Source organism: Gossypium hirsutum, chromosome A06 (genome assembly GCF_007990345.1).
Source record: "Gossypium hirsutum isolate 1008001.06 chromosome A06, Gossypium_hirsutum_v2.1, whole genome shotgun sequence".
Classification (NCBI taxonomy): domain Eukaryota; kingdom Viridiplantae; phylum Streptophyta; class Magnoliopsida; order Malvales; family Malvaceae; genus Gossypium; species Gossypium hirsutum.
Window position 1 is genome coordinate 117,485,040 of NC_053429.1, and position 20,390 is coordinate 117,505,429.

Genomic DNA, 20,390 nt, shown 5'->3' on the forward strand with positions numbered 1-20,390 from the left:
TATGTGAGGATAGAAATAATTAATGAATGACCAACACGAGACAGAAGGCATGAAATTTAATGGTATGAATGACTTATTTATTTGGAGTTTTCTCTGTTTTGCTTAACAATGTGCTTAAATTTTACTTATTAATTGTTAATAAAGCATTATTTATCTTCACAGGAAATTTGTGTTAAAAAATCATACTTTGTTATGCTTAAAGATTGGATATTGAAAAAATTGAAAAATCTAAAACAAAATAAATTCATTATATTAAATTAAAACAATAATATTAAAAGTAAAATTATAATTAAATATATAAAATACAAAAAAAAATGTCATTTATCATATATTGGTCATATATCGATGATTTTTGTTACCTCAAAAAGCTAACACTACTAGTATATTAGAGTAATTTGTACAAGATTTAATAAATTCAAATACCAAATTAGATAAAAGAAAAAATTTAAATACTGAATTAAGAAAAATGTGTGAAATTCATATAACAAATTGAAAATAAAAAATTTAAAGTTAAAAGTAGGAAATATTAAATTTAGAAGCATATCGCTACAACTTAATTGCAATTAAAACTGCTACAAATAAGAACTAGAAATGCAAAGCTAAAAAGTTAATCTTTGTAAAACCTTCCAAGGTTTCAAGATTTACGTGCCTATCTAGAGGTGTAAGATGAGTGATGAACAAAATTATATCCACTACAACTCCTAGCAGCACCACCAAATCATTTAATTCCATCATTAACCGTCTCTCCTCGCAAGGGTCCTACGATGAAGTCCTCTTCACCTACATTTCCATGCTCAAATCCAACACACCGCCTGATTCCTACACATTCCCCAGCCTCCTCAAAGCCTGCACCTCTCTAAACCTCTTTTCCCTCGGCCTTTCCATCCACCAACACATTGTGCATCATGGGTTTTCTTCAGATTCTTACACCGCATCTTCTTTGATTAATTTTTATGCGAAATTCGATCGCACCACGAATGCTCGCAAGGTTTTCGATAAAACGCCCAACAGAGATGTTGTTCCCTGGACTGCCATTATTGGCTGCTATTGTCGTGCTGGCGATCTGGACCATGCTTTTTCTATGTATAATGAAATGCGATGCAATGGGGTTGAGCCTAGTCCGGTTACTTTCTTAAGCTTACTCTCTGGAGCATTGAACTTTGCCTACGTACAAGCTTTACATGGCTGTGCGGTTTTATATGGCTTTGAATCGGCTACAACTTTGGGGAATTCGTTATTAAATGCATATATCAAATGTGGGAGTATTAGGGAAGCAAGAGGTTTGTTTGAATTTATGGACCAGAGAGATAAAATTTCATGGAATTCTTTGATTTCAGGTTATGCTCAGTTGGGGAATGTTGAAGGAATTTTGCAACTTTTATATAGAATGAAGGTAGAAAGTATGGACCCTGATCAGCAAACTTTTGGTTCTTTGCTTACTGCTGTGGCAGCACAGAGTAAGCTCGATATAGGAAGGATGGTGCATGGACAAATTTTAAGAGATGGGTTACATTCAGATGCGCATGTTCAAACAGCACTTATAGTTATGTATTTAAGCTGTGGGAATGGTAATGCTGCATATCAGATTTTTGAAGAGGTACCTGAAAAAGATGTGGTTTTATGGACAGCAATGATCTCTGGGCTAGTGCAAAATACTTGTGCAGACAAGGCCCTGGCAGTTTTCTATGATATGTTAAAGTCAAGAGTAGTTCCATCCACTGCCACCATAACTAGTGCTCTTGCTGCTTGTGCACACCTGGGAGCTTTTAATTTAGGAACTTCCATCCATGCTTACCTTTTAAGGCAAGGATTGACAATAGATATTCCAGCCCAAAACTCTCTTCTTACCATGTATGCCAAGTGTGGTCATTTGGAGCAAAGTTGTGCAGTTTTTGAGAGGATGGATAGAAAGGATTCGGTCTCTTGGAATGCAATTATTGCCGGATGTGCCCAAAATGACTATTTATCTAAGGCCTTCTTCTTCTTCAGTAAAATGAGGTCAACCCTTCAAAAACCTGATTCAATAACTGTTGTCACCCTGCTTCAAATGTCTGCATCTACTGGTGCTCTCCATCAGGGGAAGTGGTTCCACAACTTTGTAATTAGAAGTTGTCTTAGGCCATGCATCTTGGTGGATACAGCTCTGGTGGACATGTATTGTAAATGTGGTGATTTAGACTCAGCTGTTAAGTGTTTTAGGGAGATGTTGCAATGGGACTTAATCTCATGGAGTACAATTATTGCTGGATATGGTAGTCATGGCAAAGGGGAGACAGCTTTAAGCATGTATTTTGAGCTTCTGCACTCTGGAATGAAACCAAATAAGGTGATTTTCCTTTCAATTCTCTCTGCCTGCAGTCACAATGGGCTTGTTGACCAGGGTCTGAGCATATTTGAGTCAATGTCTAGAGATTTTGGTGTTCAACCAGGAGTTGAGCACCATGCTTGCATTGTAGATCTCCTTTGTCGAGCTGGAAGGGTGGAGGAAGCTTATAACTTCTACAAGGGTAACTTCCTAGAGCCTGCTGCTGATGTTTTAAGCATGCTTCTTGATACCTGTCGAGCAAACGGTAACCTGGAACTGGGCAGCATTATTGCCCACGATGTCATCATGTTGAAGCCTAATAGTGCCGGAAACTATGTCCAGATAGCACACTGTTATGCTTCTATGAGTAGATGGAATCGCATGGGGGAAGCATGGACCCAAATGAGGTCCCTAGGCTTGAGAAAACTCCCGGGATGGAGTATTATTGACCTGCACGGCAGAGTTACCACATTTTTCTCCGGTCAAACTTCTCATCCAAAACATGAAGAAATAGTTGCAACACTGTTAATTCTGTGGTGGGAAATGAGTGAAGCGGGTGTGAACTTCAAGATGAAAGAAGTTCATGATATGTTCTTGGATGGATGGTTTTTATAAGAGGTCCAATAAGATGTTGACTTTTGAGTATGAAAAAGGGAACATTACAAGCATTACATTCATGGTTTTGATTTCATATTTGATGTGGTTGAAGGTTTAGGTTTCTGACTGCAAATTTTGGGTCTTTGTGTTGAGTGTTATGGTTCATTGTTTAGGTGGATAAAGGGGTAAAAATAAATAAATTAACCTTCGCCGATATAAGTTATTTAGATAGGCCAAATGATCATTGAAATGACTAAATAATTATTGTAATTATGTAGTTATTACACTAAAATAATGATACAGAATGTAATAAAAATGTCGAGCTTTTCCTAGCCAGTAAACATATACGATCAATCAGACTTTCCCCGTCATTTAATTAGGGACACCAATAGCAATGGTGGTACCCAATTCCTGTACTATGTTTGATCTTCCAACTCTTTTATATGCCTCTCGAAATTCTGTTTTGAAACTAAAAGCTACTCTGCGTATACGGTAGTGTTGTACATCAGCAAAACTTTTAGCAGGCATTCTGCTTGCCACCCTAATTGTTCTTACAAGCGGATGAGCTGAGAGTTAGGTGGTGCGAGAAATTACGATTGGCAGTCACTAAGAATTGCCTAATAACGAGGAGGCGTCAAAGGGGCCAACCACCCCCTCGCTCAAGAGGCGCATGGCAGCTCCTCGCGAAAACTTCCTTGCAAATAAAAAGCAGGGAACAAATGTAGAGTTAGTTTGACACCACTCCGTCCGGGCTTCGCTCTCGTAGTGTACATGGTTGATATCCTGGTCAAACAAGCAAAACACGGTCAAAAATATGTTCATTACAGCACTAAGCAAAACTTGACTGTTAAAAGTTTCTTTGGCCAAAGTAGTGGAATTCATTTGAAGAAAGATATCAGGCCAATGCAAAAAATAAGTTGTCCAACAAGCAGTAGAAATGAGGCAAAATGACAAACCTTTATTTCTTTGAGTCGTTTAGGGCTTGCATCTGCATAGTTGAATGTTACAGGATGCCAAGCTTTGTTATCCATTTTTGTAGCAGATTGATTCCACAGTGTATAGGTCAGTGTTCTTCGTTCTATGTCACCTTCGAGCTCACTCATCTGACAAGAAAGAAAAAGAAAACAGTTGGAACAATTAGAAAATGTGATTCCGAATGTAACAAAATCAGAAAGCTATATATACAACCAAAGAGACCAATTTATATTGATTCTTTACTTACAGCAATCAACGTTGGCACATAATGTTCATCTGGGATACAATTGTGTTGCTTTTGAAGTTTCTGCCCAATCAAAAAGAAGTCATCAATCACATAAAAAGGGAAACATATTCTTGATCACAATACCCCAATCAGTCGGCCTAATTGCATTCATTTGGGGATTGAACTCGCTTACAAGATTCAGCTTTCCTTTACTGGTGTCCACAGCAGGGCGTCGCTGCAAACCAAGAAGAAAATTTAAATTTCAGATTGCAGTTCCATATGATCCAGCATGTGCTAACAGAACCTAACAAATATCGTTGGGGAGTCGTGCATGGCATCAAACAGTTGTCCCATTGACTAGTTTAGAATATAGTTTTCAATTTACACTAGACTTAGCATAATTGATAAACATTTCAGAGCATACTTTTTACTTCAGTAAATCAAATCAAAAGAGGATATCACCAAAAAGAGTTTAGGATTACACCAAAAGAAGACCAGAATACTATCGTAACATTTATGCAGTAAAGCAGGAAGCTAAAGAAAGAAAAGAGCTCTATGAAGACAAAATTCGAGGTCACAAATATTTCACAATAACAAAAAGAGATATCAAATTGAAAGTAAACACATGATATAATAAATTGCATACCTTGCAGAATTTCTTAAAAACTGGAAGAACAACCTCATCATCTACGACGACTTCAGCATGGCTCCTTACCAAAGATATCCACTGCAAATCCAAGGCAATTTAAATTCGATTGTGCACTGAAGCCCGTAGAAATGCACATAATTATGACTGAAACATGAACAATCCATCCATTTGGCTACTGAAATCAGTTGGATTTGCAGTCAGGACGGGAAACAAAGGACACTTTATACAACAGCAATTATCAACATTAAAGCCAGTTTGGTTCGGCTAAGGAATTAGACTGTGTATTAGGATGTTCTTGTTAAAGCTATTATGAAGTTCTATGAATTCGAGATCTGCAGTCAATTCATCAACATTCCGAATAAATAACCTGAGATCCTTTTCGCCACTTGTCCCTTGGTATTACCGGAGCCATTTTTGGGTGGTAACGCCCATCCTTCAAATCAAGAAAGCTGCAAAACAAGATTTTCATTTCTTCAAATCAAAACAAGGACTTGTTTAAAACTAATACAACTTTCTTTCCCCAGATGTACAAAATACAAAGGAAAATCAATGAATCAATGCTTGGCACCTCAAGAATGAAAAAGGCCCGCCATCTACCTGTCCACGAAACTCCTAGAAGAAGCCATAAGATATCTATAGATATAGCTGAAGTTGTATAGAGGAACACAACTGCACAAAGATAAAACAACTTGCTATTAAAAAAAAAAGCCCTTCATTTAATTAATTATAATATAAACAAAAATACCCATCAAGGTAATTAGTTAAAAAGTCCAGACCTGTCAGAGAGAAGAACAAATCTTTGATTCGCAGGATCCTGTAGAGCAGTTGCAAGTAACAATCTTTCAGCTTCTATCATACTTGATTCTCCCCATGCTACCTGCAACAAAAAATATAAGGTCACCCATATCATTTTTTATTGAGCTTTTTTTTTTAAAGTTTAAATCTTTTAACGAGTAATCACCTGAATGCTATCAGTCAATTGCCGGTTATAAAAGAAATGCGATCGAGAAGTCGTCTCGTCGAAGATGAAGCCAGGGGCGGAGTGTATATAAATGGAGAAATTGGCTGCGTCAGCGTTCTGTAAGGAAGTTCCACATCAAAATTAGCTGAAGTATGAAAAAGGCAGGGGGTTTTTCGGGGGGGGGAGGGAGGAGTAAAAGAGGGAAACGAACCTCGAAAAAGCTACCCCAGAGAAAATCGAGAGGGAGGTTGAGGCGGGCCAGGAAGAGAAAAGCGATCTTAGGGGGACCATCGAAGTTGTAGCGAGGAATACGAGATCTCCAACGGGTACGAGAGAGAGAGTTAGTAGGAGAAGAGATGTCGGGGGAGAAATGGAGGCGGAGGAGAGCGATGAAGCAAAGAGCGAAGGATAGGAAGACCACGAGTTTCCAGCCTAACCAGATAACATGGCGCACTAGTACCGGAGCGACGGCGGCAGCTTTCTTCGTCATGCTTCTTCCGGCGGCAACCGATCACTGCCTACTCAAGATCAAGCCTTTTATCAGCATCTTCATAAATTATATCATTAATTAGCATAAATAATCCAATCATCAATCAACAAGTTTCAAGAAAACAAGGTCAGGAAAGAGAAGATAAACGTGTTCACAATGAAGGGTTTTTATACCCATAGCTACAGCTAGAGAGAAACACAGACAGAGCATTTTAAAATTAAAAAATTAAGAAATACTGCGTGCGTAGGTTATTAGGTTGCGTTGGGTCGGGATTATTCCAATCTATTGTCTCGCCCACGTCAACTCCGAAATTGTCGTTTTGGGTTGGTTTATTAATTTCATTTTCCCACTTACCGACGCCACCGGCCACCGCCATTAAAATAGGTTGGGCTCATGGTTGTTAGCCCATTTTTCCTTCAAAGGTAAGTTAATGTATAACATGAACCAATGCCATCAAGTTGTTGGGTTTTGGGTGACGGATAAAATTAAAATCTTTAAGTTACAGATTCAGAGACAAAGGAATCTTCGGATTTTGCAATTTTGCACACCAAGATCATGAGATATTTATATTTGGCTTTAAAATGTTACAACAAGTATCATCTATCTATATATAAACATGTAATTCCAATTTAACGGATGTCTAAACCCTAAAGCCAAAGATCCAAAGACCAATCCTGTAGGGAGCTGTCCTGTTCCTGTAAAAAGAAAAAAAGGAAAAAAAAACAGCTGTTTTAATGTTCAAAGCTTGTCAAATCTGTTTGTATGATTTAAAACTTGAAATGTTAGAACCTGTACTCTTTAATATATGCACTAGTTTGCATTTGCAACGTGGATGCAAGGATGCTGTACTCAAAACTGTTTGGGATCTCTGCATTTAAAAATGTGGGGCACAAATATAAATGCTGGTACACGAAAATTATTGGATGCTTCCTGCCTTGACGTTTTGACGATCCAATATAACGTTTAAGATCTTTCCAGGAACAAAGATTCTCTTTTTGATCGGTTTCCCATTGAGATATTTTGAGAGTTTCTCGTCTTGTGAAGCTAATGTAAATGCATCCTCCTCTGAACATCCTTTTTCGACCTGAATTGTACCTCTAGTCTTGCCATTTATCTGGACAGGTAGTACGACGGTTGATTCCTTCAAGTATGCAGGATCAGCCTGTCATCGGAGTATGAATAAGATTTGAGGCCTGTAGCAGGTGATTCTACAAATACGAGTAGTAAAATTATGTAAATATAAATTTGAACAGAAATCATACCTTAGGGAAGGCCTCGTATGCTATTGAATCTGGATGACCAAGGCGAGACCAAATCTCCTCAGCCATGTGAGGTACATAAGGTGAAAGCAACAAGACAAATGCTTCAATAATTGCTTTTGGCTGCTTATCCCACTGATGGCATGATTGAAAGAAGAAATCAGATCACAAATACACAAACAAAAGCATCAAACAGAAAACTGAAGAATATGGAGGTGGCATTCTCGTAGACATCACACGAAAAGTGATTTAACAGGACCTAACTAAAGAAAATGTTAAAAAAGACTGAAGGCAATTGCCCCAAAATAAAATCTTCCCAAGAATGGTGCATAAGAGTGGGCCTTTGCAGATTAGCAGATAAACAACTTATGTAGGTAGATCACAAGCATATTCAACTTTGCTTCAGACCTGATATGCACACTGTACTTTTAACACCAACTACCCCCACAACATCACAAGGTAATTAAAAGCCAAGGAAGTACTATTCCTTAAAAAAATACATATAAAAAACATCAAGAAGAGGAAAGTATTCATGTTATTTATTCTATGTGTACCAAAACAGTATAAGGATCTGCCTGTATATAGCAAAAGAGAAAAAGACCAAAAAAAGGGTCGAGCTTCATTTTCTCAATAAATAAAACCTTATATGCTGCATTAATGAACTCCATCATTGCAGAAATTCCAGTGTTGAACCTTGTCCCTTCGATTTCCTCTGTCACCTGATTAAAAATTTAATCTTCTCTCAGAAAGCTACCAAGGATCTTAGGTTTCAATATTCTTGTTAGTTGTGCACTCATAAATGGCTAAATTGATGAAATTCCTTCTGGATCACACTGGTAAAATATTATCTGATCTGGAGAATTCCTGGGTTATTTAACATAAAGGCATAGTAAATTGGTCATTATAAACCATCTATAAAGACTATAATCCTGTAGGAAGTGTATACTTCTTTGCAGATAATGCAACATTGCCTTCAAAAGAGTGTAGAACATGACCTTAGCTATGCATTTATGGAGTGTGCGAAGCTGTTCCATAGTAGGTTCCTCATCAGTAACCAATGTTCCATCCTTGAATGCACCATGATGTAAGGGTGAGCCAACAATCAGCCTCCAAGTTCGTCCCAAAAATCGATGGACCCCTTCAATGCCACTAGTATTCCATGTTTTTGAGTCTCTACAAGCAAAATGCAATAGGCATCTTTGTTGGGTTCCCTCATTATAAATGATGAAAAAATACTAAAATAAATCCAACCAAATATTACCGAAATGGTCCCATGAACATTTCATATAATCGAAGAGAATCTGCACCATATTCAGAAACGACATCATCAGGATTGACAACATTTCCCCTACTTTTACTCATTTTATGAGCACGTGCAATCAAACGAATGTTTGGGCTGTCTTTCAACACAAAAAACTCCCCAGACTTCACAACCTACAAAGGGAATCACAGAATATAACAAGATGACTGCCAGAATTTATAGGCTCATATTCAGTACAGCAAGTGAACAACAAAGGAAACGGAACCATATCAAAACATGTTGAAAAACTTACTCTTTCCTCTGAAATGTTTTCTTGAAGGTATTCACCTAAGTCATCAGCAGAGTCTGCAGATATATAGTTTCCATCTGTGTCTTTGCAAGCCGTATATTGAACCTGCCACTCCAAGCATAAGAAAAGCTTCGATTGTATTATCACTTTACTATGTACAAGAAAGTTTGCTTACTTCCCCAAGAATAATCCCCTGGTTTATGACACATTTGAAAGGCTCTTTGGTTGATACAACACCAATGTCATATAGAACCTGAAATATAGAATCAGAAAGCCGTATCAGCAATGTGTAGAAATAAAATTAGACAGTTTTGATTTCCAAAAAGAAAACCAAACAGTTTGTTCTCGCTCTTAGGCAGCACACAATCAAGTTAGGACTGCATGTCCCTCTGTATCTCTACAGAACTTTCCAGTCATAAGAACAGCATTACCCTGGTTGAATATGAGAATAGTAGCAGAAAGACAACTGATCTTTTATGTTGAGGCTCTAAATATGTTAAATTTGGTCCTATATTAGCCCAAAACATAAATACTTTAGTAGCAATCCTGTGTAAAATATTTTAGAAGGAAGACTTGTTTTTCATCCAAGGTAGCATCATTCAATAGAAAATAAAACAAAAAGAATGTTCAATCATGTTCTATAAACAGTTCTACATGTGAAGTGGCCCTTGGCCATCACTTTGGAAACCATTCGTGCGTATTTTCATAAACAATAGAATCCAGACTTACCTTGTGCCAGAACCTTGAATAAAGTAAATGGAGAACAGCATGCTCAGCACCACCAACATAGACATCAACTGGGCTCCAATACCTAGATGTAGAGATATAATTAAGGAAAGCAAAGAAACAAGGCAATAAAATGCACAGAAAAGCTTTCTTAGGTTCTTCATGAAAACCTGACGACAAAAATAAATTTTGTTATAGAGAGAAAACTTAGAGAATTCATGTCAAACGATGAAAAGATGCCCTTACTTTTCTTTTGCCTTATCAACTAATTCATTGGAGTTTTTGGGGTCCATAAATCTCAAATAGTACCTGAACAAAGATGGAAAAGTATGAGACAACAACATTCTACCAAAATAACAATAAAAGACTACATTGATTTTTCCATCAAGCCAACATGAACCAGCAAGCATTCTCTTATAATATCAATAGAGATTCCCAACTTTCAGTTTCATATTCCACAATTTTTTAGATGACCTTTATCTTAAAGAAGATATCCCTATTTCATTATCTTACATCTTCCTTATGAAGCATCCAAGGCATTTCTAAGAAGAAAGAAAAAAGGGTAGAAGAAGCAACTACTGAAGAGATGTTTACTGATAGAATTAAACTACGGAAGGTAATTACTGGTGCTTTACCAGCAAGAGCCAGCCCATTGCGGCATCGTGTTTGTTTCTCTCGTGGCAGGTTTCCCAGATGAAGGATCTATAGTTTTGACCTGAGATAGATTAAGGGATCAAAATTAATCCATGATTAACCATATCATTAGCATAAGTACGAGGATAGGTGAATGAAATAATAAAAGAACCAAGGGCTAAGATTGTACCCAAGACACAGCTTTGGACAGTGGTGGTTCCCCTGTTCCACTTGGAGTAAAATCATCCAATTCAGGAAGGGTAAGGGGCAGTTCAGATTCAAGAACTGGAAGGCTCTCACCACTATCTTCTAAGAAGATGACTGGGATAGGTTCCCCCCAATATCGTTGCCGAGCAAAAAGCCAGTCCCTCAACTTGTAGTTCACCTAATAGATAAAACAACTGCTTAAGCAAACAATGACAGAAATATACATGATTATGGTCATATCCATCCCATTTCACTGACAAAATGTTTCAGGTAACCAAGTAAAGTAACCTTTTTCTTCCCCTTCCCAACTTTCTCTGCCCACTCAATAACTCTGTAAGCTGCTTCTTTGCTTGACAAGCCATTGATGTCAAGGCCCACCTTCAAATTTGAAGAATTAACAATGATACCTTCTCCTGAATAAGCCTTCCCAGATTCAAAACAACTTCCATTATTGGGTGTCACAACCCATTTGATTGGAATATTAAACTTTGAGGCAAACTGATGGTCACAAGCATCATGTGCAGGGACAGCCATAATTGCTCCAGTTCCGTAACTGCACAAATAAAATTTTGTTTTTTTCTTGTGAATTGGTAAAAATTGTCCATATCAGATTTTATTCTAGAGAAACCAGACAAATGGGCAGCATAAAAGCATCACCAATCCATAACAAATACAAATGGAGAATCAAGTAAAACACACCTCCCCAACACATAATCTGCAACCCATACTGGAATTGGTTCCCCACTTGTTGGATTTTTGGCACAGCAACCACTGAAGACTCCTGTTTTCTCCTTCTGAAGTTCAGTCCTTTCAAGATCACTCTTTCTAGAGGCAATGTCTTGATATTCCTCCACCTGAATTGTAAGATTCATTGTCCTCAAGTTACTGATGTTACTAAAAGAAAATGGTAGGTTAGAAAGGAAACAGTAACATACACTTTCCCTTTGCTCTGTAGATACTATTGATGACAAAAGGGTATACTCCGGTGCCACGACTAAGTACCTGCATACAAATAACCGGTGAGAATAAAATTCTTCAACTATTATATTGAAATAAAGACACCTAAGAACAGGGGGCAGGGAAATACGTTGCACCAAATATGGTATCAGGCCTGGTAGTATAGATTGTAATTTTCATGTCTGTTTCCCTTCCATCACTGTCAAGAACACAAAATTCAACTTCAGCACCCTCTGACCTCCCAATCCAGTTCTTTTGCATTTCTTTGATACTTTCAGGCCAGTCAAGTTCATCTAAATCTTCAAGAAGACGATCGGCATAAGCAGTAATCTTCAGCATCCATTGCCGCATTGGCTGCTTGGTAATAAACAATGACACTGTAAAATATTAAACATTCACAAAAACCTGGGAATAAGAGAAGTCTCTAAACTTAGAAAACTAGAGACACAGAGCAGAAATAATGAAACTAACATACCTTTCTGATAACAGGATGACCCCCACGCTCACTGACACCATCCACGACCTCCTCATTTGCAAGAACAGTGCCAAGAGCTGGACACCAATTAACCGGTACTTCAGCCTGAGCTTAGATTTAGATCAACCATCAGATTGAGTATTGATTGGGGATGTACTAAAATAATAATAGGAATAATGAACTTGAAACTAGTCATAAGCCAGACCTGGTAGGCCAATCCTCTCTTTAACAATTGAAGAAAGATCCATTGGGTCCATTTATAGTACTGAGGTTCTATGGTGGATATTTCACGCTCCCAGTCATATGAGAAACCCAATGATTTAAGCTGCAAGTAAATGATCGGGTAAGAGGCTATTCAAGCTAATCACAAAGATGAGCAGAGCTATCAAACCAACTGCCAAGATGACCAGAAATTGGCAGACTTAAGAAGCTATACATAAAGAAAACAATAAAAGCTTCTGAGAAAGAAGCTTTCTCATAATGACCAACTAAATGGGTTACATTTACAAGTCTTTGCCTCTTTGAAAGTGGAAGACTTTGACCATATATTTCATTCTTTTTCTCAAAATAAACACAGAATCAAATACTGTCTCTATATATAATTGATTGGTAATAAAAATGAGAAACATGCAAGACAGTAAGATGTAACTTCTAAAATCTCTACTATCAACAATTCATCATATACATTTCACATAAATTTGATCTCCAAGCATAACAAAAAGTAATAACCTGGGAGCGGAAGCGATTAATGTTCCTCAATGTTGTGAGCTTTGGGTGAGTTCCAGTCTGCCAACCACATTATGAAAGCAATTAATAAATTAAAAACAGAATCATGGCATTGCACAATAATGAGAATTACCTAATCAACGATTTCAACACAAACCTCAATTGCATATTGCTCAGCAGGCAATCCAAAAGCATCCCATCCCATTGGATGCAACACATTGTAACCTTGCATTCGTTTGAACCTAGCAAGAATGTCTGTGGCCGTATATCCCAGTGGGTGCCCAACATGCAATCCAGCTCCACTGCAAACATTTAACACAAACCTTCATTCAAAAGAACTCACTAAAAAGAAGAAGAAAAAAAAAAGACCCCTCAGGCCTCAAGGGGAATGCAACTCCCTGAACTATCCAGTTCCTACATATTTATCAGTGGAACTCCAAGCAATGAAAATACAACCATTAAAAATAGAGAAATGGACCTGGGATAAGGGAACATGTCAAGCACATAAAACTTAGGTTTAGAAGTGTCAACATCATTAGGTGTACGAAAGGTTCGATTTTGTTCCCAATAACGCTGCCATTTGGGCTCAATTTCATCAAACGGATATGCCCTTTTCACAAGCAGTGGCTTCTGTTTTTGCTCCGCTTTAACTTCACTTACGGAGCTCCTGGTTCTACTCCTGCTAACTCCGAAACAACCATAAAGTAAAAGAGTATGCTTTTTATACAGAAACGAAGGACTAACGTGGGCAGGTTTCAAATTTCTTGGGAATGGAAGAAGACTTCTGCTTGAAAAGAGAAACGTAGGATGAGTGAGAGGAGGAGAGTGAGGAAATGGTTGGATTTTAGTATGGGTTAAATTCATTTTCTGGTCATGAAATTAAGGCTCAAAGAAGAGAAGAAAGACGTAGCCTTGAAAGAGTGAGAAGAGGTTGCAGAGGAAACAGAATGGGGATAATGTTGGGGATAAACTAACTGATTGGTTGTTCCTAACTTGGGCCCTAATATTTGCCTTTCTAAGAAATTTCTGGGCCCAACAATGGTTTTTTCTTATACAATATTGGATATGGAGTAGAGGTAACATATTCGAACTCATGCGAAATTGGTCTTTGATAACAATTTGAACCACTACTCCATATAAGTCAAATATAATATATAAAAAGGGAATATCTCAATATAACACTTCGATAATTTTTTATAGTAGAAAAAAATATGAAAATTATACATGATTTTTAATTCAAAGTGTAATATCATACGCAAACTTTGATTTTGTATAATTTTATACATAAAATTTTATTTAATTCAGTTTTCACAAATTATTGACAATATTATCAAATTAGCACCATTTTATATTGATATTACACAAATAAATATATTAGACAATTATGAAATTAAATATATGTATTCAATTTTTTGAATGTGTATAATTGAATCAAAATTAAATTTTCATGTATACATATGAACTATAATTCAAGTTTCATGTATATAATTGTTCCAAATCAAATTTCATGCATCATATTGCATATTAAACCAAAGTTCATATATAAATTTGATATTTATCCCTATATATATTCATCCAAATTTAAAGGTTCCGTTGACATTTGAAAGGATTTAAAATGGAGTGAAGTAAAAATTTAGACTTTAAATGAATCGAGCTAAAGCTTCAATATTTAAAACTTGAATCTATTAAAAATATTTAAGTTTATAATTTAATTTTCCTTTTTATATACCATTATGTATTTTATATTATATAAAAATTAAATATATTATATTAAAAGAGTCGAAACTATTTTTTTAAAAAGACTCGACTTTGATTTTGAAAATGAAAACGAACATGGAAGTCGCCACCAATCATTTTTTATGAGGTGTAATCAGATCACCTCGTAATTTAATCATTTTAATAAGAATTTTAATTTATTAAAACGATGATTTTGGTCTACGAAATTCAGAAAAATGGGTTCAGGAGTCGGTTACGTACGAGGAAGTATTAGCACCCTCGTAACGCCCAAAATTGATACCTAGTTGATTAATTAATGTGTTAGTGTCGAGAATTGAGAATTTAAAAAGATTTTTAAAAAATACAATCCTTTGTTAATATATTATTTAGTTGAAAATTTTTCGAGAAAAGGACATATTTCACGTTAATCGAGAAAATAAATTACGTCCCGTAAGTTAAGACACAATGTCTTAAATTCCCGATACGCGAATAAAGGCAAAAAAAATTATTTTAAAAGATGTTTGACTATCTCGGTTTTAGAAGAAATATCATATACCGTGAGTTAGGACACGACCTTCTCTTAATTTCCGAGATTAAAAAAATAATTAAAGAAACGTTCGTTTATTTGGATTTATCAAGAAAATCGAAACCCCGTAAGTTAGGGAACGACTTTTCAAATTTCAAAATAAGAAAGATTGCTTATTTAAAAAACGAAGTTTTATGTATCGGGTAAAGATTAATGTAATGTTTAAAATAACATGTTTAATTTATTTGATTATGGCATAAAAACGGGTAAAACGTAAAAAGGGAGTCACACTTAGCTAATGATGATAATGAGACGTACATTTGGAGTAATGATAGCGTAATATGCATAATACAATATAATATATAGCATTGATATTAATAAATTAAATATTCATATGCATGAATAATAATAATGATTATGAGAACGATAATAATAATAACCAACAACAACACCCATAATAATAATAAAATATGCAAATAAAGGAATAAATAATCACATAAATTCTAAATAAAAGAAGAGCAAAAAAAAACTAGATATATAAATAAATATAGAAATAAATAAATAAATAAAATAAGATACAACAATATGTAAAAAATAAAAGCTTGAAATTAAGCGAATAAAGAATTAAATTGAAATTAAAATAAACTTTGAAGCCTAAGTTATAATAAATATAAATGAATAAACATAAAAGGGGGCTAGATTGAAACTTGAAGGGAATTTAATGGCATAAATTAGAATAAAATACAATAAAGGACCATATTGAAGGGCAAATAACTAGGAGGGACCAAAATGGGAAAATTCCCTGCCCTTTCGAAACGCACCACTCAAAAAGACCAAATCGAAACTGAAGTAAAATTTTTGGTTGAAAATGAAAACAAACGAAGGAACCCCATTGAAACCATCCTCAAAATCAGAAGGATTAAGGGCGCAAATAGACCCTTAGTCCAAAAACACGCGGATCTTAGGCGGTCATGGGTCGGGTTGGGTCGGATCTATCCAAAACAACGCAGTTTCGGCGCTTGAATACCGGGCCTAAAACGACATCGTATTCCATCTGTATATAAGCGAAAAATATCACAAAAAAATTTGAAAACCGAGAAAATAAAAAAAAACCCAACAGCCTTTGTTTTTTTTTCCCTGATCTTTCCCTTAGCCACCCTCTAGCTCCGAGCAGATCTCTGGCGAGCTTCTATTGTAGCTCCATCGTAGCTCCGCTATAGGCGGTGGCCGGAGCTACAAAAACTGGGTTTATTTTTCCCCTTTCTAACTCTCATTCTTTGTTTTGTAAAGAAAAGGTTTAAATCGAGCCCCCTTTTAAAAAAAAGGAAATAATGCGCAACAAAAAAACGAACCCCCTCCCTGTTGCCTTGCTGAACCCTCATTAGAACCCATATAGGTTCTTGGGTGCTCGGATGTTAGCCACACTCGATGGAGGGGAAGAAAGATGTACAGGTCAGTTTTTATTACTTATTCATTTTATTTCTAATAATGAAGCAAAAAAAAAATGCACCTTTTTGAATCTGTTCTAAAATCTTTGTTTTCTTTTTGTATTTGATCGTCTGTAAAAATTTTACATCGGGTATTGGGGATTTTTATAGCCGAAAACACAAGTGATTTGATTTTTCTTGTTATTTGGTTTATCTCTGCTTTTGTTGTTTCTTGCCATTTATGTCTTGTTCTATTGCTCCGTAGGTATCAGGAAGGAAGTCAACGAAGCAGAGGTTACCATTTTGGTGCAAGATGCCAAGAATGGTGGTCTTCGGGCGACGAGCGTGCTGACTTAGCACGTGGAGGCAGCGACGCACAAGGAAACCCTAGGGTTAGGTTGCTCTCCAAAAATGTTTAACATTTTGGGCCATTGGGCCATGTTTAGTTTGGGTCTGATTTTGTAAAATGGGTTTGGGTTTATTGGGTTTGGACTTGGATTGTAAAATGGACTGTTTGGATATTGTTTATTTTATATATTTTGGTTATCTAATTTGGGCCTGGGCCAGGCAAAATAGGCCTATTACAGCTACCCTTCCTGCTCATTGTCGTGCAATGGAAATAGAGTAAAGACTATAAAAGAGCCAATTTTGCCTGGACCTGTTGAGTCTCGACTTCTCTTGGGGCTTCTTTTCTTCAAGTAGCTTCAACATGCTCCACTACAACTTCAAGAAGATAAGGTCTGTAGCCTTAATTTGTTCTACTGCAACTTTAGAGAGATAAAATTTGCTATCTTCAGTCTGCTCCACTGCAACTTCATGGAGATAAGACCGGCAACTTGTAGCTTTAATCTGCTCCACTGCAACTTCAGGAAAATGAGATTCACTATCTTCAGTCTGCTCCGCTGCAACTTCAGGGAGATAAGGCTGGTGGCTTCAATCTGCTCCAATGCAACTTCAGGAAGATAAGATTTGCCATAATTTGTAACTTTAATCTATTCCACTGCAACGTCAGGGAAATAAGATTCGCTATCTTCGATTTGCTCCACAGTAACTTTAAGGAGATAAGATCTACAACTTCAATCTTCTCCACTGCTACTTCAGGGAGATGAGATTTGCTATCCTCAGTCTGCTCTGCTGCAACTTCAAGGAGATCAGGCTGGTGGCTTTAATCTGCTTCACTGTAACTTCAGGAAGATAGGGTCTGCCATAATTTGTAGCTTTAATATGTTCCACTGCAACGTCAAGGAAATAAGATTCGTTGTTTTTAGTTTGCTCCGCTGCGACTTCAGGGAAATAAGACTGGTTGCTTCAATCTGCTCCATTGCAACTTCAGGGAGATAAGATTTGTCATCTTCGATCTACTCCATTGCAAATTCAAGGAGATAAGATCTACAACTTCAATTTTCTCCACTATTACTTCAAGAAGATGAGATTTGTGGATTCACCGGTCTTGCTACACCATCTTCTGGGGACATGACCTGTAAAATCGATTTCATGAACCTATGCTTATGCTAAATAATTAGGATGCCATGATCAGAATGAATCAAATGCTCCTAATTAGATCTGTATGAATGCCATTTGCATCAATGCAAAATGTCATGAGAATGATCCCTTCTTAATGTTTGGGTTGTCATTGTTCATCAAGATTCTATCACTGATGCAATATCTTGTCTGCTTGTTCAGCCGATATCTTTGACAGAAAACTCGAAGAAATAGTTACAATTTAGCCTCTTCTTTCTCAAATATTTCCAATCCTCAGGTTTGGTTAGCTCTAAATAATAGTCCTGTTTCAAGTCCTCGTTCTATTTAGAAGTTTTCAGAGTAATATGCAGAACCCCTCTTAGTTGAATATTATCAGTCCATTAATCGTTATTTCAATGAAAAGTGCTTGAAAAAAATTATCACAATAGACAAGATGGAATTTTATTGAGAGCAAAGCTCAAAATGAATTAATCAAGATAGAAAATTTTACTAAAATACAAAATGAGAATAAATTAATCAAGATATGGCATTTCGTCAAAATACAAAATGAATAGGATGAAAACAGGTGCCCTAGATATCATAGCATGAGTTTCTCTGCACAAGACTTCTCGAAGACCCTTTGAATTTGATACATGTTCAGAAGTCCTAGAATACTTTGTTGATGTCCCAAGAAGTAGCATCCCTCTTCCTTGTTAATTCAGGCATAGCAAGACTATTGCATGCCCCTATCTTTGATCAAAATTTGAATTGTCCACTTTCAACTCAAAATCCCTTTGGTCTCAAGGAGCCATTTTACGGGTTTTCACCTTGGCTTCTTTTTTTTTTAGGTGAAATACTTCTTTACTGAATCTGAGTTTGCAGGATTAGGGAAGTTTTTACCATCCATCTCGGTTAAAATTAGTGCTTCTCCAGAAAAAACCTTCTTTATCACATAAAGTCCTTCCCAATTTGGCATATTTCCCTTTGAAATCTTTTTGTATGGGTAGGATCTTTTTCAATACTAGATCCCCCTCATAGAATTCTCTGAGACGAACCTTTTTTTGTTGTAAACTCGCATCATTCACTTTTGGTACATCTGACCATGACGGATGACTTTCAACCTTTTCTCTTCAATTAAGTTTAGTTGATCGTATTGGGATTAGATTCATTCTGCATCATCCAATTTCAATTCTGCCAAAACTCTGAGAGAAGGGATCTCGACTTCAATGGGTAAAACTGCCTCCATTCCATAAACTAAAGAGAAAGGTGTTGCCCCGATTGAAGTTCTGACAGATGCTCGATAAGCATAGAGGGTAAATGGTAACTTCTCATGCCAATCTTTATAAGTCTCAGTCATTTTCCCCACGATTTTCTTAATGTTCTTATTGGTTGCTTCCACTGCACCATTCATTTTTGGGCGATATAGTTATGAGTTGTGGTGTTTGATATTAAACTGACTGCAAACTTCTGATATCGTGCTGTTGTTCAAATTTAATGCATTGTCAGATATAATTCTTTCTGGTATTCCATATCGACATATGATTTCCTTTTTCAAGAATTTACTGACTGCTGAATTTGTAACATTGGCATATGAAGCAGCTTCTACCTACTTGGTGAAGTAGTCAATGACCACAAAGATGAATCGATGCCCATTTGAAGCTTTTGGCGAGATCGGTCTAATGACATCCATGCCCCACATAGAGAAAGGCCATGGAGAAGTCATAACATGCAGAGGTAAATGAGGTACATGGATTTTATCTCCATAAATTTGGCACTTATGGTATTTCTTAGCGTAATTGGTGCAGTCTCCTTCCATGGTAGACCAATAACACCCGAATCTCATGATTTGCTTAACCATTGTGAAACCATTGGCATGTATTCGGCAGACACCCTCATGAACTTCTTTCAAGATTTTCTTAGCCTCGAAAGCGTCTACACATCTTAGTAGCACATGATCCTTTCTTCTTTTATATAGGATCTCTCCATCTAAGACATAGTCGCTAACCAGTCTTCTCAGCGTCCTTTTATCGTTCTTAGTTGCTTGGTCAGGGTATTCACGATTCTTCACGTATCGCAGTATATCGTGGTACCAAGGGTGATCGTCCTTTTTTTTTTCTTCTTCGATATTGTAACAATGAGCCAGAGTATCATAAATACTCATCTTGATAGGTTTCACATCCACTTATTTGTTCACTTTAACCATTGAAGCCAAGGTAGCCAAAGCGTTAGCCATTTGATTTTCGTCTCGTGGAAAATAGTAGAAGGTAATGTTATCAAACTCTTCAATTAGCTCCAAAACCAGCCTTCAATAATTAATCAACTTGGGGTCCCTCATCTCCCATTCACCTTTGAGTTGATAGATCACTAGTGCAAAATCTCCATATACTTCTAGCATTTTGATCTTACGTTCTATGGCTGCACAGATACCCATGATGCATGCTTCATATTCTACCATATTTTTCGTACAATCAAAATCCAATTTGCTAGTGAAGGGATAATGATCTCCGTTTGGGGATACCAAGAC

The 20,390-nt window shown here is 36.6% G+C and overlaps 3 protein-coding genes across 5 annotated transcripts; 1 reads left to right on the top strand and 2 right to left on the bottom strand.

The window, feature by feature from the left end:
- The first annotated feature begins 525 nt into the window (after window positions 1–525).
- Window positions 526–2,976, top strand: LOC107910044 (pentatricopeptide repeat-containing protein At4g04370). Its single transcript, XM_016837782.2, has one exon. The coding sequence runs from the start codon at window positions 674–676 to the stop codon at window positions 2,918–2,920; it is 2,247 nt and encodes a 748-aa protein (XP_016693271.2). The 5' UTR covers window positions 526–673; the 3' UTR covers window positions 2,921–2,976.
- Window positions 2,977–3,143: 167 nt separating this feature from the next.
- On the bottom strand, window positions 3,144–6,606 carry LOC107962015 (glycosyltransferase BC10). 2 transcript variants are annotated; one of them, XM_041115977.1, is made up of 11 exons: window positions 6,377–6,550; window positions 5,925–6,231; window positions 5,714–5,830; window positions 5,529–5,629; window positions 5,350–5,421; window positions 5,120–5,201; window positions 4,750–4,830; window positions 4,297–4,338; window positions 4,125–4,184; window positions 3,859–4,005; window positions 3,144–3,685 (listed from the first exon to the last, which is right to left on the bottom strand). In XM_041115977.1, exons 2-11 carry the CDS (start codon window positions 6,201–6,203, stop codon window positions 3,509–3,511), a joined length of 1,158 nt encoding a protein of 385 aa, XP_040971911.1. In that variant the 5' UTR covers window positions 6,204–6,231; window positions 6,377–6,550; the 3' UTR covers window positions 3,144–3,508. The 2 variants fall into 2 exon arrangements, with proteins under 2 accessions (XP_040971911.1, XP_040971910.1); XM_041115976.1 differs by having other exon boundaries at window positions 5,925–6,606.
- Window positions 6,607–6,741: 135 nt separating this feature from the next.
- Window positions 6,742–13,717, bottom strand: LOC107962013 (leucine--tRNA ligase, chloroplastic/mitochondrial). Of its 2 annotated transcripts, none has more exons than XM_041115975.1 (21): window positions 13,215–13,717; window positions 12,894–13,038; window positions 12,740–12,796; window positions 12,216–12,335; window positions 12,011–12,115; window positions 11,666–11,889; window positions 11,514–11,580; window positions 11,278–11,432; window positions 10,867–11,131; window positions 10,562–10,756; window positions 10,374–10,453; window positions 9,985–10,047; window positions 9,742–9,823; window positions 9,188–9,265; window positions 9,016–9,117; window positions 8,724–8,896; window positions 8,458–8,635; window positions 8,104–8,181; window positions 7,466–7,597; window positions 6,999–7,365; window positions 6,742–6,898 (listed from the first exon to the last, which is right to left on the bottom strand). In XM_041115975.1, the coding sequence occupies exons 1-20, from the start codon at window positions 13,598–13,600 to the stop codon at window positions 7,120–7,122; spliced, it is 2,931 nt and encodes a 976-aa protein (XP_040971909.1). In that variant the 5' UTR covers window positions 13,601–13,717; the 3' UTR covers window positions 6,742–6,898; window positions 6,999–7,119. The 2 variants fall into 2 exon arrangements, with proteins under 2 accessions (XP_040971909.1, XP_040971908.1); XM_041115974.1 differs by having other exon boundaries at window positions 6,993–7,365.
- Window positions 13,718–20,390: the final 6,673 nt, after the last annotated feature.